The sequence below is a fragment of the Chamaea fasciata genome, unplaced genomic scaffold (assembly GCF_029207755.1).
Source record: "Chamaea fasciata isolate MVZ Bird 193981 ecotype frontalis unplaced genomic scaffold, bChaFas1.0.hap1 SCAF_1, whole genome shotgun sequence".
Classification (NCBI taxonomy): domain Eukaryota; kingdom Metazoa; phylum Chordata; class Aves; order Passeriformes; family Sylviidae; genus Chamaea; species Chamaea fasciata.
Window position 1 is genome coordinate 61,973,211 of NW_027094086.1, and position 16,973 is coordinate 61,990,183.

Here is a 16,973-nt window from a genome sequence, read left to right on the forward strand (position 1 = left end):
TTCTTAAACAAACAACCCAACCAAACAAACCCCCAAACTTTTAGATAGTACAGCTTAAGCAAATACTCACCCTTCTCAGTAATTTGCAGCAAAGTGGAAGAAGTTGACATAACAGAGTCATCACATTCCTTGTTTTCAGAATGCATGCATCAACCTAAACAACACAATTAATAGTAGAGGAATACCACTCAATACTTGTGCTAGGCAGTTGTTTTTGGCATGAGATGGTGATCTGCTTTGAGCTGGGTTAAGTAATACTTGACCTTTTGAAATATCTCCTGATCAAATAGGTTTGCCTACATTTTTTTAAATTTCTCTATACAGTACATGTAAAACAGGAGCATCCCTTCTGTTAAGCACGACTTGAGCTATGATGCAGACACATCCCAAGAGAAGGAACTACTAATAATATTATACTAAACAGTAACAGAAGTCTCTTGGAAACTCTTATGATTTAGTATGAATCATCACAATTCTTCATGGTTTTCCTTTTGTTTTATGTCTTGCCAGCACGATTTAGAAAGCCATGCATCATCTAAGCCATAGTTGGATGTTACACTAGAAGTTAGCTTAAATCTTGACACTCAGCACAGGTCACAAGTCTGAGCCCTCAAACATTAATTTGAGAACCTATTATTGCTATGTACTGATACATCACTGTATAAACAGACTGGAGTTCCCATTTAACATAGAGAATGTAAAACAACCCACACAGTAGCCCCAAGGTGCTCAGTTTGGTTCTGAGTGGCTTGCATGCTATAGCCAGTTTCACACCCTGCTGGAAAACTGAAACACCTTTTCCACAGCCGACTGGAAACAAACATCCAGGTGCATGGAAATGGTCTTGCTCACATTGATCACTGCTTGCTCAGGGATACTGATCACCTCTGATCTTTGCAGATCTACTTCTTGTGTTAACAGTGATGGGACCTTAATGGCAGCTGTCTATGTAGTTATTTAGAGCAAATATGAATATCGGAAAAAAATCTGCCCAGTCCAGGGTAGACGCTACCTACTGAGAAGCAAACGTTTTAGTGGAGTTGGGGGTTTGCAATTTGTTACATTTATGTTAATCATCAGTAACAATGGTAACAGTAATTATTACAGTGAGAGAAATACATATTACCTTCATTAAAATTTTCATCTCTGAAGTCTATACTAAGGTACACTTAAGTACAGTTCCTATTAATCTGCATGGAGTTCTAGTGGATTACAGTACTACTACAACCTAATTCCATATTTTAACTGGAGCATAAATTATTAAATTACTTTATTACAAAACAAGTTAGGTGATATTTTGAGAAACATATATAAATTTTACCTTACCTTTGTAAATGTAGCACTTTTACCCTGAGCAGAAGCTTTAGCTGTTATCTGGAGCTGCTTGCACATAGAGATGAGTTTTTCAGCCTCCAACAGAAGCAAAGGCTTGTCATCATGTACCTGGTACATGGTCCAGAAAGACAAAATAACTCTGTGTTAAAAACTCCAACATTAAGATAAGGGAGAAGACAGCACAAGCAACTTCTAAGCAATATTACTGATGTCGCAAGATACATCACCTGATCAGAAAGGGCATGAAGAGCTGATGCAAGCTTTGTGCCCTCTGTGGCAAAAATCTGAGAGGAGAAAGCACATAACAAAATGAAAAACAACAGAAGGTAAACCTTTTCCCCTCCTGTTTTAATAGTGTGATTTTAAGTAAAAAGGTAGCAGGAAATACTTGTAATAATTGTATACATCTATAATTCACAAGTCAGCAGTTTGCAGTGACTTCTGAAATAACCTACACTACAAACTGCCATCCTCACAGATAAGCAGAGTTTAAAGGCTTTCCCTTTACATACAACAAACCCCTCAACTTTCAATTATTTTCTGCACTGTGGCAGCTCACAAATGTTTTGTGGGTAGATGACACCCACCCTGTTTTATTGTCATTTCAAAGGTAACCAGTATCCTGTTACACAGAGGCATGCATCCTGGAAATGGTGTCCCACATCCCTTCATTTAGGCCCTTGTCTTCTTGTTTGCATTGTGCAAGTTTTTACATCTTCTTTCTTCCTCATGAAAATCCTGCTGCTCAGGCTAGGATTTAGTATCTGTTAACACTAGCAGGGACTAGTGACACAACAAATACTACAATACTACAAATGTGCTGAAGTCCACTGTATTTGCCATAATGCCAGTTTGCTAACCCTCATAGTAGCTGGAATCTATCAGCGTAATAATCCTGTCTGAAGCTACTACTAGAACACTGGGAAGTTCACTTTCAGAATATGTACCAGAGTTAGGCTGCTCAAAATCTACAGCTACAGTCATTTCATGGTACACTGTACTTATGTGAAAGGAATCAGACACTGAAGTTCCTGACTGGCTTCACTCAGAGTGTCTACGTCCTGTTTTGTTAAAAATACATTACCTCTGCCTGGTGAAATAAATCTTGAGTAGTTTTCAGAAGTCCTTCTCCTCTGTGGGAAATAACAAAAGCAGAAGATATGCCATTTATAGACTGTAGATTATTTCGGTTGCTACTTAAAAAAACTATAGTCTCACCACTGAACATTTTACAGTTCACACTAGTGAACTGTAAATGTAAGTCTTTTAGAAGATACTAGACAACAATAACTACCTACAGGAACTGCATTAAAAAATACGAAACACACACCTCAGCAGCTACAGCACTGTTGGGGAATTAACAATGGCTCAATTCTCATAAGCTGAACAAGATTAAAAATCCACATCTCTGGCATACTGAGTATAATTGGACTAGCAGGTAACAAAAAAAAAAATCTCAACTCTGGTAAAAAAAATCCTCAAGCAAACCTAAATTCTTCAAGTAAGAAAGCTGACATTGCACAGGCAAGTTTCAGATAAACACTTTTCAGTGCAGCAAGGATCAGTAATTCTCACCTACAGTTATCTCTCATCTTCAGGTATATACTTATGCTTTAATTCCCTTAATTTTTGACGTATTTATGAACATACTTCTCAAACTATTTTCTGTACCCGAGAGACATTTAAATAGATGCCCTCCAACAAAACAGGTGTTTAGCCCTTTAAAAATAAAAGGAGGGTTTAAAATTAGAAGTTTTTTAAACAGCTTAGAAATTTACAAAAATTTATACAGACAGAATCAAGTTTTTTTCTACATGGGTCCCAGTTATAATGCTCTGAAAATGAAATTTGTTTTTTCTTATAAACACTGTTAATGCTCTTTTTCCCATCAAAATTTGCCATGTGCAGTGTAATTACCTGGTAAATAAATACATGGAGTAAGCCATACTTGACATGCCTTGCCCATGTTGCACAATCTCATTCTCCTGATCCTCCCATTTCTCTGTCTCAGAATCCACATCAGATGTCAGCAGATGCAATTCTAATCCAAGTTTTGCAATTTTCGCCTGTTCCTGTAAATGGTAACCATATTTATGGCACTTAAAAACACATTCTTCGAACAAGATAAAAGTATGAAAGGAGGTTTTTTTTTTTTTACTAAAATGATGGTATCTTACCTCAGTATCTAGTTTGACTGGCTTTAATGCTTTCAGATTTGCATTATGCTTCTGTTTCAAACAAAAAAATAATATTTTTAAATAAAAGGAATTGGTAATCATTGTACTAGCAAATCTTAAAGAAGTAGCTCTATATTCAGAGAAAGACTTTGCAGGAGAGCTCCAGAGGTTCAAACAAACCTCTCAGCAGAAACTGAGAACCTGTTCTGATCTGTCTGTCCTGAAACGGCAGGTCCAGGTGCCCTGAAATTGCAAGGGAAAGACCGCTTCCACAGTTCTCAGGCTCCACTTCCTAATGTAATACAGTCTCTTCCCTTTACCCTGTAAATCCTCAATAATACTCAGGACTAAACACTCTTAAGCAAGTACTCCTGCACTGATTTTTCTATTACTGATGGTACTGATATAACAAGGATGCTGATTTGGCTAATAGCAAGCTGATGTAGGCAACAACCCATAGGAATGCTGGTGTGAGGAGGCAGCCCATTATTCTCTGCCACTCTGGGGAAGCGGCTGTAAACAAATACTGACACTGTGCTCTTTTAACAGGTTTTCTTATTTTATTTAGGTCATGAACTAGCCAACATATCAGTCTGGCTGATATTTTGCCAAATACTAGCTCATATTAAACAGTAATTGGTGATACTGATGTAAGGGGACTACCTGGTTAAGACAGTGCTTGCATGACACACTTAGGCAGTAATTCATCATTTATTTCATAATTATTTGCTGTTCTTGGTTTTAATTTCATGTGCTGGTGCTGCCACTGTGCAAAGACAGCAAAACCACCAGAAGTGGGAGGTACAATCCACATTCAGAAACCACCGGACTGCAGAGGAATGGTACAAAGTTGGTGTCATAACTTGGAGAGGTGTGAGGCACAGGGGGAAGCTGGATAATCTCAGTGCCCAATTGAGAGCCTTGTCTGAGTCTGAAAAACTCTGAAAAAAACCCTGCTGCTATTCATTAGTGGGAGTACTTGGGCAAATTAGGCTCAGTAATGCCTGCAGGGGAAAAAATAAGCAAGAAACAACTGTTCACTGTGAACAGCATCAGAAATGTGATTCAAGTGCCATCTCCATTTTTCACCTCAAGAATCTGAGCAAAAGTACTCATACTGAATTTCGTAGTGCAATATGGTGCTCAGTTTAGCTTTCTGCCATTTCTCTTTTTCCTACCAAAAATGTTTAAATATTCTGATTCTTATGAATGTCTACCCAGATTAGACACTGCAATTCTGCCTATGTATTAGAAATGCTGATCTCATATCGAAACATTTAGCACGAAGGACTGATACTCCTAACTGCGTTTTGACTATACTGTGTATTAGAGAGATTTCAGAATTTCAGAAATGCTGTTTTTAAGGCAGTGTCTTAAAAGAAGAAAGGAAGACAAAACCAAACTAAATTTGTTTGTAAGCACAAACTTGGGTCTAGAAGGTAGGGTAAATATTTAATCTGCAGAGTGAAGGGTATTCAAGAAAACCAGCACTGGTTACAACAAAGAAGTTTTCCCATTCACAAATAACTAAAGAAAGCTCAGAATATTTTTGCAGTTTTCTCCACTCTAGTGTTCATTTCCATTATTTGAATAGTACAATTGTTAAAAGTCAGATCAGTAGATATGTTATTCTGCTTTTAAAACATGATTCAACACTTTAAATTACAGATAAAAAATATGCATTAAGTACACACATGAATCATCACTGCTGCTCTGGTCCTCATCTACAGCATGGTCGAGGGTGCCACTCATTACCAGGAAACAGCAATTAAACAGATGTAACAAAAATATGTGATCTAAATAGATTGGCCGGAACAGTGTGGCTGCTGTGCAGGGACAGCGTGGGCGTCCACCAGGCACAGCAGATCTGTGGTGGCAGTAGTGGGAGGAGAGGCTCTGCTGAGAGGAACAGCACCGGGAAGAGAAGCAGTTCCAAAGCTCAGAGTATCAGCTAGGCAAAGAAATGACTCTGTGAAGGAACTCTGGTGTCCTGAGGATGCAATCCACATTTTCTGTCTGCTTTCAAACCGTGCATTTGTAACTTTCCACAATGGTAAGTATCTTGCAAAACTCAAAAAGAAGGCCACAACCTTTCAAATAATAACAAAGCAGAACTGTTTAAATGCTGACCACAACATTTTTATTGGAGTATTTTTAAAATCATGAATCCATAAGTGGGACTCTGACTGCAAACATTTCATCTCTAAATTATGAAGTCCAGAAGCTATGTCTTACTCAAACTGGTCAGGGACAGAGACCCTATCCAAAGTTTCAATATTTAGTTCCGTAACTGTGAAATTCAGCCATGCTCATGCAGCCTAATGTATTCTATTTAAATCTGCAGATTGGATTTATAAAACTTTTTTAAAAATACTGAATTTATAAAGCTTTTTTCATTAAGGGTCAGAAGTTGTATTGTGTTTGAAGCTGTAGAACTGCACAACAGAAGACATGGAGACAGAGGACCATTTCAAACCCAAATTCCTCAACAGTACAGGTTAAGGAAAAAAAGCAAGGAGAGAAAGAAACAAGCTAGAGTTTACTGTATCTTTTGAGACCATTCTTTCCCTTTTTCCTACCCATGGAAAGATCCAGTTCATAGCAGGTGGATCAAATGACTGATTACATGACACTTACAAGGTTTAGGAGGCTTTCTAACATACAGACACTCTCAGAAACAGTGCAATATCAATTATAATCAGCTAAGGAGGGTAAATACCTCACACCTAAAAACAGGGTATGTGGTGTAACTTTTTTTCTGTACATTAAACACACTTAAGATCAAAGAAGGAAACAAGAATCCATTATTTAAAGAGGCTACAACAGGCTCGAATACGAACCCTTATTCCAAATAGGTTAACTCAGGCTACAATGTCTTGGTAGTATGATTTATTTTTGCTTTTAGTTTTCACTATATTGCAGCATATTCCTGCTGTTTTTATAGCAACAATGCACTTTTTTATTATATAGCATGACAGCAGAGTATGTGGTAAAAAAGTAATGAACAGGAATTAAAGTTTAAGTACAATCAAAGTGATTAAAACACATTACATAATTAGTTACATTGGTTTTCAGTCTGTGTATTATTCATCTAATAAACTGACAAACTTTGATATTTTACTGTCAACCATCCAGTCAGGATGTATGTTACCAAGATATTGTTATGTCTCCACCAACTTGTGACAGGGAAAGAAAGAAGTCAGAGAACAGCAGATACAAAGTAAACACAGCAAACCCAAAAGCAACTTACCCCTGGTCTGGGCAGTGATAGGTAGACACGCTTCTCTCCTATGAAGAACACACAGGTTTATACCAAAATTTGTATGAACATTTTAATCAGTGGGATCAAATGCCTTACTTCATCCTTCCTTCAATTGCAGTACTATAAAAGCAAATTACTTACCTGTAATTACTCCTCTCTGAATACTGCAGAAGATCCTCAGTCTCATGCTTTCAGAGACAGGCCAAGAGCTCTGTACTGCTCAGATTTTAGCAACTAGCAATTAAGAAAGCTTCTCTGAAGATTTCCCTCAGTAACACTTCTAGTCTCCTGCATGTATTTCACAAAGAAGTAAAGCAACTCTCTCCAATGACTCACTAGCTACATGTAGTTATTTTGTTACAAAATACAGAACATAAAATGGTAGCTCCATGTATGACTTCTCTTGGCATGGGTTGAATAGGCTGAAATTTGAGGTAGACAGTGCCACCAGTTACAAATGCCTAGACAGGTTTTCCTAAGTAATGCAAATAAAACTCTCATGTTGTACTCTACTATATGTATCCCATGTGTGCTGTATTTCATAAAGAAGGAAGTTCTACAGCATTTTACACACTTATTGAATTGTTTCTTGTATTGCCAGGAGCCTACAATATTCCAAGTCTGAGCAAAACAAATTAAGAAAGAAAAAATACTTTTTGGGTGTTTCCTAAAAGTTGATAAGACTACTTTATTTTCAAGATGAAACAGTGCCTGCGCTAACAGCCTAAGATTAGAGTTTCAATTACCAGAAGACATAATAGTCTATGAAGACTTGCATTTATTACAATAGATTCAGGAGAGGAAAGCCTGCTAAACCAAATTAGAGTAAGTAAAACCCTTAAGAGCTAGTGAGAAATTTGAAAGACCAAAAAATCCCAGAAACAATAAAAAAAACCCCACCCCACCAACTAAAACCCAAGGGCTACTACAATGGATGTCAGTACAGGTTTAGAGAGGATGCATTGCAACAGAAGACAAGCAACAAACCCTTCTACAATTGCTAATTCCTCCTCTTAGGTCAGCTCCTAGAGAAATTCCATTCTGAGTCCTCAGAATGTTCTTTTGGGCATTGAGGATTTTTTGAAAGCATGCCCTTAATCTCCTGACACAACAGGCAGATCATAATCTCCGTGTCTGGACAACTAGAATTTTAGGACACCAACAAGTGTCCTTCAACCCTCTTGAAAAATACAAAAAATGGAACCTTCCTTTCTAAGATCACCTTTTCCTTCCCCTATGCAGTTTTGCAAAAGATGAATGAACTAACAGTGCGCAAGCTGCATAACCTTATTTTTTTTTTCCAGAATGCAGAGTTATTTGGATATTAATTGCCCAAACATGTATCCGAGCAAGATTTCTCCCTAAAGACTGATACAAATCATGAGAAGCCATGTACAACATCCTATACATCAAAACATCAGCTAAAGGGCATGTAAGAAAACATGTAAGACATACCAAGAACAAAAGTGAACTTCCAATTTTAAATGCTGCAGCATTTAAGATCTCCTTGGAGCTACATAAAAACTTTTTGTGCCTTGTTAAGAAGTTCAAACACAAAAAGCTTTGACATAACAAATGGAATAAAAATGCTCACTGCAATGACACAGTACTTGCACACACAAGGCAGGCATTCAGAATTATTGAAACCAAAAGGAAAGTGGTGGCAAGCAAGAAAATAAAAATTGCCTTTGCTCTTCTAGTAATTCCCATTATTTGGCTTAGCAAGGTTAGTTGCTCACCATATTCAAAAAAAAAAAAAAAAAAAAGAAAAATCTAACTATTTATTCTTGGAACATTTTAAAAATCCCTAAAGATCACAAAATACTCACACAAAAAAACACACTTCACAGGACATGAAGATACCAGACCTTTCAAAAGAGCAGATCAACTCAGGTCAGAGATAATACTATTTAATTAGAAAATACTTAATTCCATCAGTGTAATCACAGAACTTCTATTTTATTCCATTAACAAAATATATACCTATAGTTTTTTAGGTATTTAATTTCCTTAATTTGTGTGTCAGATCTTTGCTTTTATATCAAGAGGCTTTTTTCACCACATGATGGTCTCCTTTTTATTTGACTCTGCCTTTGTTTTTCCTAATTGTTTTCGTAAACACATTTTTCCTATTTTTTTTCACTTAAAATTAATTTTCCTTATTTCATTCTCTGTCTTCCAATTTTCTGCTTTCTACTACTTCAAATCCTATTCTTCCCTCCATAATACCCCTATTTCAACTTTTAATTCCCACTTTTGATGTCACTTCTTCTCTGAGAGCATGGCAGCATGCCTGCTTCCCTCTTCTTTCTAGAATTTGAGCTTCCTAATTCTGAAATTCTGATCTGTGTTATCTTCAGAAACCTTTCTCTCACTTCTGACCCAAGTTACAAGGGAGCAAGTCAGAGGATTATTTATTTACATTCTTCTCTGCCATGTTCAAACTGAAACATTAGAAAAAAGGGATTAGCTGACATCCAGCATCTTGGATTGATGAAAGGTACTTTTGTCAGGTGGTTCCTCTCAAAGTTCAAGAGCCTCAGAGTTAAGCATCAAATGGAAATGAACCAAACAATCCCTCTGTGGGCAGAATCAGACCTCCCATGCCTGGCAGGAGCCACCATCTGGAGGAGCCTGTCACCCTCCTCATCCCAGTTTGGACACACCAACATTGTGCAGAATGGGCCTCCTCACCACTGGGTTAAAAAGTGGTCTAGGATTGAGCAAAAGAAGGACAACTCTACCTTGCTGTACAGTTCTGCACAGCAAAGGAATATTTCCAAAATACAAATGAGGTTACTGGGCTTTGGTGTGCTCACCAACCTCCCCAACCCCACCGTATCTATGAATCTTGCTCCTCTAGTGAAGCCCTTTTTAATTTGGGCATATTCTGGTCTAATTTCATTAAAATTGAGTAAAATATTGCTTTGCTTTCAAGCTAAATCCAGCTCCTCCCATGTGCATTTGGAACCTCAGCATGAGAAATACCTCATTTTATGTTATTAAAAAACACTGGATAAGGAGCTGTGCAGTTGCTTGGAAAAATAAAGAAATGAGTATAAACAATATGAATCTAGTGTAATCAGAAAAATGCTTCTTTTATTTGATGTGTCCAGCACATTTAGTCACCATTCAATTTTTGCATCTTAAGCTGTATTCTGAACTCTCTAACAAAGCCAAACATTTAAATTGGTAGTATAAAAATACAAGTTTTTAAACTGAGGAGAAAAAAAAAATATACCTCTTACTGTAATTCTATCTCTTGATACATACAGTCACAATTTTACTAGGAATAAAGCACTTGATACATTTTAGTCTGTAAAATAAAGACCCTTCTACCAACCTCAACATTAACAGATAAGTATCATGAATTACAAGAAGAATAAAGTCTTATCAAATATTGTGAAACTTCTTTGTGTTTTGAGGGAAAAGTTTTGTGAATGCCACTCCTATAAACTCTGAGCAATTAAATAGGTTTGTTTCATTTATTTACTGGATCAGCAGTTGTGTTTTCTTGGAGAAGGAAAATGTTTGAAGTGGCAAAGTAACTTCAGGATATTTTCTGGTAAAAAAAAGGTGGGGGTATTTGGGTGAGACTTTTTCCCCTCCCCGCCCCCCCCCCCCTTTTTTTTTTTAATGACAAGAGTCACTCTTAAGTCCAAAAGAGAACACAAGCAAACAAAACCAGATGAGCCCACAATACAGAGGAAAACTTTGCAGAAGACAGGTGGATATAAGAGACCAAATTACTTCTAAGGACATAATTGGTGGCTACTATGAAACAATCCAGACTGAGATGAAAGTCTTTATCTAGGCTGGGTCATGTAACTAGAAAAATGGAGATTTCTTACGAGTGTTTTGGCAATACAAGATCTAATGCACCCAAGCCCAAAGAGAGAACACAAGCTATGGTTAGTATCTTACCAGTGGTGGTATCTGAACACTTTATGCTGAAAGAAAGACTAAGGAAATGAGAGACACTACCAAGAACACATTTATGTGGTTATGCCAAACAAGACATATCTTCACTGCATCACTCAGGATGGCCTCCAACCTGCTCAGCAACACCTACCCATTCTCCTTTACCTCCTTCAAGCAAGGACATTGGGTTGCCCTTGTAAAATGATGCTTTAAAGAAAATGGCAAATACCTCTTATGGAAAATGTGTTATCTGCCATCAGCAGCCCCAAGAGAATGTTTATTAACTACGGAAGAGGCTGGGCATCTGACATCAAGAACAGTTTGTTTGGAGAGCCAAGGATAAGCTTTGCTGTGGCTGCATGATTCTCATCCTATTATTTTTAAACACAGTAATATGTATGTATATATGTATGCACACACACACACACACGGACAGATATAAATATATAAAAAGGTTATCATTCAACCTTGCTAGACCATTGTATGAATGTGAAAAAAAAAATCAGATACTGCATGATCAGCCCTACAGATTCTGAATTTATTCTAACACATCAACAATAGCATAATACCACAATTTAAGTTTCATTTTATAAAATATTCTCTTTAAGTAAAGAGAGAGTGACCCTGGCTCCCAAAACAAACAAACAAAAAATCTGCCGAAAGTTAAAAGGCCCATGGACAGGCTCTCTGATTGCTGCACATATTTATGTGGTATTGCAGACCAAGGCAGAAGAACAGCTGGGATAACAATTATACTTTTCTCAAATGTCTCAAACTGCCAGTAACCTGCAGTACACACAATTCTTGTAAACCCACTCAGAATTTCAATCTACATTTTCTTCTTACAAATCTTGAGGCTCAGGCACACACTCATTCACCAACCAGAAGCAAAAATTTAAGATATTACACCCCGTGATTGGTTGCTACTGTGCTCAAAATACTGGCAGTAAAGAACTGCTCACACAAAAAATCAAGAACAGAAAGTTAAACTACAAAATAAAGTCTGAAAATTAAAAGAGGTCTCAATAGCAAGATGAAGTACTGTATCACTGATAAAGTGTCCTCTAACCTGAATAATTTTTCTGTGTTTTGGATACAAAAAATTAAGTGCCCGTATTTAGCTAAATCTAAGCTTTTGAACCTGAGCGATTTTCTTTAAAATACAAGACATTCAGTATTATTATATATTACATTCTATCTGTATGCAATTACACCTCAAAGACTGAAACAAATACACAGCTCTAAGAAGTATGACAGGCTACACTAAAGACATAATCTGAAAGAAAATTATGTGGTATAAAAATGAAAACCAAAATACCTTCCAGTTTAAAGGTAAATTACCCTATGCTAAAAGTAGACACAGATTTTTTTTTTCCTTAAGATTGCAAGCTTTTCTTCTACATGTTGTACAAATACCAATAAACTTACCAACCAGAGAAAATATCCCAAGATTGTGCAGAGTCGTCAGAAATTCCATCCAGGAGAAAGGACAGCAGTTTAAAAATCAAATAACTACATTCACTACATTATGAAGTGAATACAAGGCAAGCTGACAGTATAGAATATGCATGTATATAGATATTTTCCACAAATACAGGACATTAATTAAACATATCACAATTCAAGTTGTATCTTGACTGTCATGAATTGATGATATGTTCTAGATAAAACAAAGGGTGGGTCAAAGTCCTATACCCCTTGTATTTGGACACTGCTGGCAAAGAGCTGTGTCTTAACATTTTTGTGTCCTTTGAACAGTTCCATTTGATTTTGCTAGAACTAATCCCAGTGCAGAAAATTAAACATAGCTAATCTTAGTAAATCAGGCCTTTAAATGTTCATCTGCTTTGATTTGAAAAAAACTAATAAGCAGCCTGATTTGACATCGATACAAACCCAATATATTTGTGTATTACTACCTAGATTCCATGGGATGTGGAACTGTTTATTGGACTCCACTTTCAAGAAAACAGAATTTCCTAAATCACACTTAAAATTCTTAGATTTGAGGTTACATTTTTCTATTTTTACACAGCATTCTTACCTCTTCTTCCTTCAAACACATCGTTGATTTCTCTTAACAACAAAGACATGTCACTCAGTTGAGACTCCCAGGCCTCGCAGAACACCTCAAGATTTTCTTTTGCAATCTTGCTAGATGGATGTAATGCCAGGGTTTCTGCAGCAGAAATTATCTGGACAAAGAACAAAGCGTTTGCTATTGCAAGCCCAAGTACACAGTGTTCCACATGAATTCACAAATGCCTCCACAGGCAAAACACAAAATTAAACTGCTACTATTACATCTCTGTAGTGTATTCATCTGACATTCGCAGGCTTAATGATCTTTCTTGTGCATTTTTAGCTACCCCCCAGCATTAGAGCAAAATTCCTTCCTAGAAATGAATGCTTTGAATAGGTAAACATTAGGTCTCCTAAAAATTCACACAAGTAATTTTTGATTTGTGTGTAGTAGAAGAGGCCAGTTAAAAGCAGAACATACCTGTGGGCCAGTGACCTGAAAGGTATCTTCTGCATGTATGCAAGTAATCTCAAGGGGCTCAGTTCCAGAAACATGCCTCAGTAAGCGACACATCTGAATTGTTTGAAAAAAAAATGAAAATAATTGTAAAAAATGTGCATTTATTAGTAGTGAAAAAAGGTGTATATACAAAAAAATACACAAACAAACACAAAGTTAGTCATTGTCCTTTCAAACATTTACTGGGGACTGCACAGCTGTGTGCTTTTCAGGGAGAATTAAAAATAGAAATAGGGCTAAATCCTGACTTGAAAGATGTGGAAAACCACTGAGAGAAAGGAAAAGTCTTAATAACTAAATTAAAGTGAAACAAAAACAATTTCACATATTTATGACTAAGTAAAACTGAAAGTAAACACACACATATAGAACCTGGAAAAACTGTAGCATAAATAACTTCAGCAGAACAGGCTTATTCAGCAATTAGCAACCGTGTGGAAAATTCAGGCTTTCATTGTCCAGGGAACTGAATTATCTTTGAGCAAATCTGTGTCAAATTAGTCTAGGGAAGTAATACTGTTTCCTTCATCTTTTTTTTAGGAAGATTAAGAGTGAACCTTGGGTCGAGAGGGAGCATGGAAGTTTTCAGATCAAAAGGAATTTGTAAGACAGAGTCAGCAGGTATGACTTAACTTATTGCACTGTCCACCATCAAACACACTGTAAGGTCTCACAAGCAAGCACCCCTTAACCTCGTGGCTATGCCTGAAAAAAGAAATTAGTGTCTAACTGGAACACTAAATAGGCAAAGATCAAGGGGACATTAGAGCTGAAATCAGGAATTCAAAGCATTGCTCTGCTAATCCTGGAAGTTCAAGGGGGTTGCTTCTGCATATTCATAGTTCTGTGAGGAATACTCCAGCCCTATATATCACAATTTTTAGAAATGAGTATTTGATACCATCCAAGTACAGTGCTGGCATCACCATATTTCAGATCAAAGTGATCTATATTTCTATGCATCCTGCTGGCATAGGTACCTCTGCTTGCTTGTGAGAGAGCAACAAGATACATGTGTCTGCCATCTCCTCCACACACTGCTTTTCCACAAAGGAGGAAGATTTTCAGTGGCCCTCTTGACTGATCTTCAAAAAATCTAACTCACTGTGTTTCAGAAACTTAACTGTGTTGCTCCAGCACTCTTGTATACCTGGATTCAGCTATTTCTGGATGCCTGCTGCTTGAAAGAAAGGGGTTAACATTTCCTCTTGGATCTAGAAATTTACTTTTTTATTAATATTTTAGGCCAAATGTCTACATAGAGATTGAGTCTAGATCCATGAGGAGAACTGGGCACAAATGTAAATCCCTTCTACAACACTTGCAAGCCACAGTGATATCTCTGGTGCAGATCCTGACAAGAACAATACAAAATTCAACAGCATACTAGGAAAATAAAATAAAGTTACAAAAACACAGACCAAAGCCCTCCTAAAGAACAGATTGATGCAGATCCAGCCACTCATTTCCTAAGTGTCCTATACAATGAAAGTAGCTGTGAACTTACCTCAACAAGCTGTTCTTTCTGCTCTGATAGCTTGCAAGTATACTCTGCTACAGCTTCAAGATTACCTTCTACACCTGTGATTTTTAATGCTTTGAGAACCATATGATCTGTATGGTATTTCAGGAGATCTGCTGCCAGAGATGTTGCTGCACTGTGGACCTTGAGTAGCATTAAAAGAAGAAGAGATAAACCATGGAATGAAAAAAAAAAAAAGTCTATCCAGTACCAAGTCAAACAAGCGTAAGAGACAGATTAATTTTTTTAAGAAGCAAAACATTTACTGCTATGAAAGCTCATATACAGATTGCTTATTATCTGGAGTTTTAATTTCTTCAATCACTGTTCAAAGAACAAAGATAAAATCCACCATAATTTAAAAAAAAAAAAAGCCAAAATAAAAAGCCAAAAAACTCCCCCCACAAACAAGAAAAATCAACTTCACAATCAAATATGGGGAGAAACAAAAGAAACAAAAAAGCTGGGTAAAATGAGGCCATGAAGTTATGACACTGCTGCTTTCTAATTACGTTACAGCTGGGGAAAAACCAGCTGCATGAATCTGTGGGTCACCAAGTTCAGCATAAGCAAAGCACAATGGCCATTCCACTTCCCTTAAAGAACACACATTGAACTGTGTCAGTCAGACTGAAGTCACACAAAATTGAATTTACAGTATTTTAGAAATTAGAATTATCAATGACACAAAGAAAAGTTGAATATATTCAGCTTGTGACACAGCCTTAGGAAAGTATAAAGCACCTTTTCTACAAGGAAATGTGTCTTGAAGAAGTCTCAAACAATCTCCCTACACTCCCAACAAGCAAGGTGAAGCTTCTCATTTAAACACATCCCTAAACCCAGACACACACTCAGAAACTGTGCTGTGAAGGATTCTGGTTGACAACAGCTATCAGTGACAGCTGCTGCTAGTTCCAGTAACTAGCCACTAGGTTACCTGTGCCCTGCCATCAGTTCCATCTTATGAACATTGGTAAAACCAAAATAGCAACCTCTTTAGAAACAGAGTATGCTCATGGGACTATTGTAAGACTTGTAATACTGCACTTACTTTCCTAGACTACACTTGAGTACAGAACAAACTTGGTGTTCAAGAGAAAGTATTTCTCCAGCTCTTGTAGATGCAATGAGCTTGGAACTCACTCCATAGAGAAGAGTGTTTACTGGAATGGTATGTTGGGGCTTTTAATTCACTGGACTCCATTTTCACCCCTTTCCTCTGGCAGTACTTCCTGTGCATCCAGAATTAAGTTCTTCTGGATTTGTTTTTTAATTTCTCAGAGGACAAGACAACTGAATTATTGCCTCAAAACCTGCTGCAATTGTTTTTTAGAGCGGGAAAAACCAGCTATGACAACCTGTTATAAACTATTTATATAACGTTGCTCACATGGCATTAAAAATTAGCACAAATCACTAATCCCAGAAATGAAGTCAGCTCTGAAGAAAGGATATCCGAAAGACTTGTAATGGTGGAGTAAGAACTGGCAAATCTCATTTATATGTAGACTACATAGATCACCTTTTCATTTGAGATTCTTTTCATCCTGATCCAAAATAGAAATATACTTCTACTTAATGCTGTCTCTGATCCTTAGCAGTAAAATCATCTCGAGAAAGGAATATAACTTGTTTCTTCCATAAAAAGAAAGAGATGGGTGAAAACTATTTTAACAAGGCTGTCTTTTGTTCTCAGCTATTCAGGCTATCAAAAACATTTTAATTAGAGTCACAATATTTGAATTTAACCAGTAGAAATCCTGGTTGCTGATTGATACGCTGCAGCATTGCAATTCATACTGACAGGGCAGCCTTCAGCCATACACAGAAGCATGGCCACTCTGGGATCAATTCTACCACTACACAGAGAACAACAAAAACAACATAACTTCCTTCTAAGAGCATGAATCCTTTCTTTCACACAACATATTCCAGCCACCTGTGGCTTTATGATCTATGCAATTAAATAGTCATATCCTAATCTGACTGGGAAGTCTTCCTGGGAATGGGAACCTGGGAACAGTGTTACTCAAAAAGGATAATCTCATAGTTAAAGCACTGTGAAGCACTCATATTCCAAAGTGAATGCCATGTTTGAAAAGCTCTGTTCCTCATTTCCTCCATAATGGTGATCAAATTACAAACCAGCACATAATCAAAGTGCAAAAATTATGTATCATTCACTTCCTGGAGCCCAACACTCTGCCTGAC

General features: G+C 37.0%; 1 protein-coding gene across 1 annotated transcript in view; it reads right to left on the reverse strand.

Annotated features, from left to right (window-relative positions):
* The window catches only part of CTNNAL1 (catenin alpha like 1), a 58,085-nt gene that overhangs the window by 1,624 nt on the left and 39,488 nt on the right, over positions 1 to 16,973 (reverse strand). Inside the window, exons 9-18 of the mRNA XM_066184929.1 lie at positions 14,745 to 14,903; positions 13,199 to 13,291; positions 12,740 to 12,890; positions 6,763 to 6,800; positions 3,513 to 3,563; positions 3,253 to 3,407; positions 2,420 to 2,468; positions 1,563 to 1,619; positions 1,327 to 1,443; positions 71 to 154 (exon numbers count right to left, since the gene is read on the reverse strand). Of these exons, the coding sequence (XP_066041026.1) occupies positions 71 to 154; positions 1,327 to 1,443; positions 1,563 to 1,619; positions 2,420 to 2,468; positions 3,253 to 3,407; positions 3,513 to 3,563; positions 6,763 to 6,800; positions 12,740 to 12,890; positions 13,199 to 13,291; positions 14,745 to 14,903 (954 nt within the window). The remainder of the gene's footprint in view (positions 1 to 70; positions 155 to 1,326; positions 1,444 to 1,562; positions 1,620 to 2,419; positions 2,469 to 3,252; positions 3,408 to 3,512; positions 3,564 to 6,762; positions 6,801 to 12,739; positions 12,891 to 13,198; positions 13,292 to 14,744; positions 14,904 to 16,973) is intronic.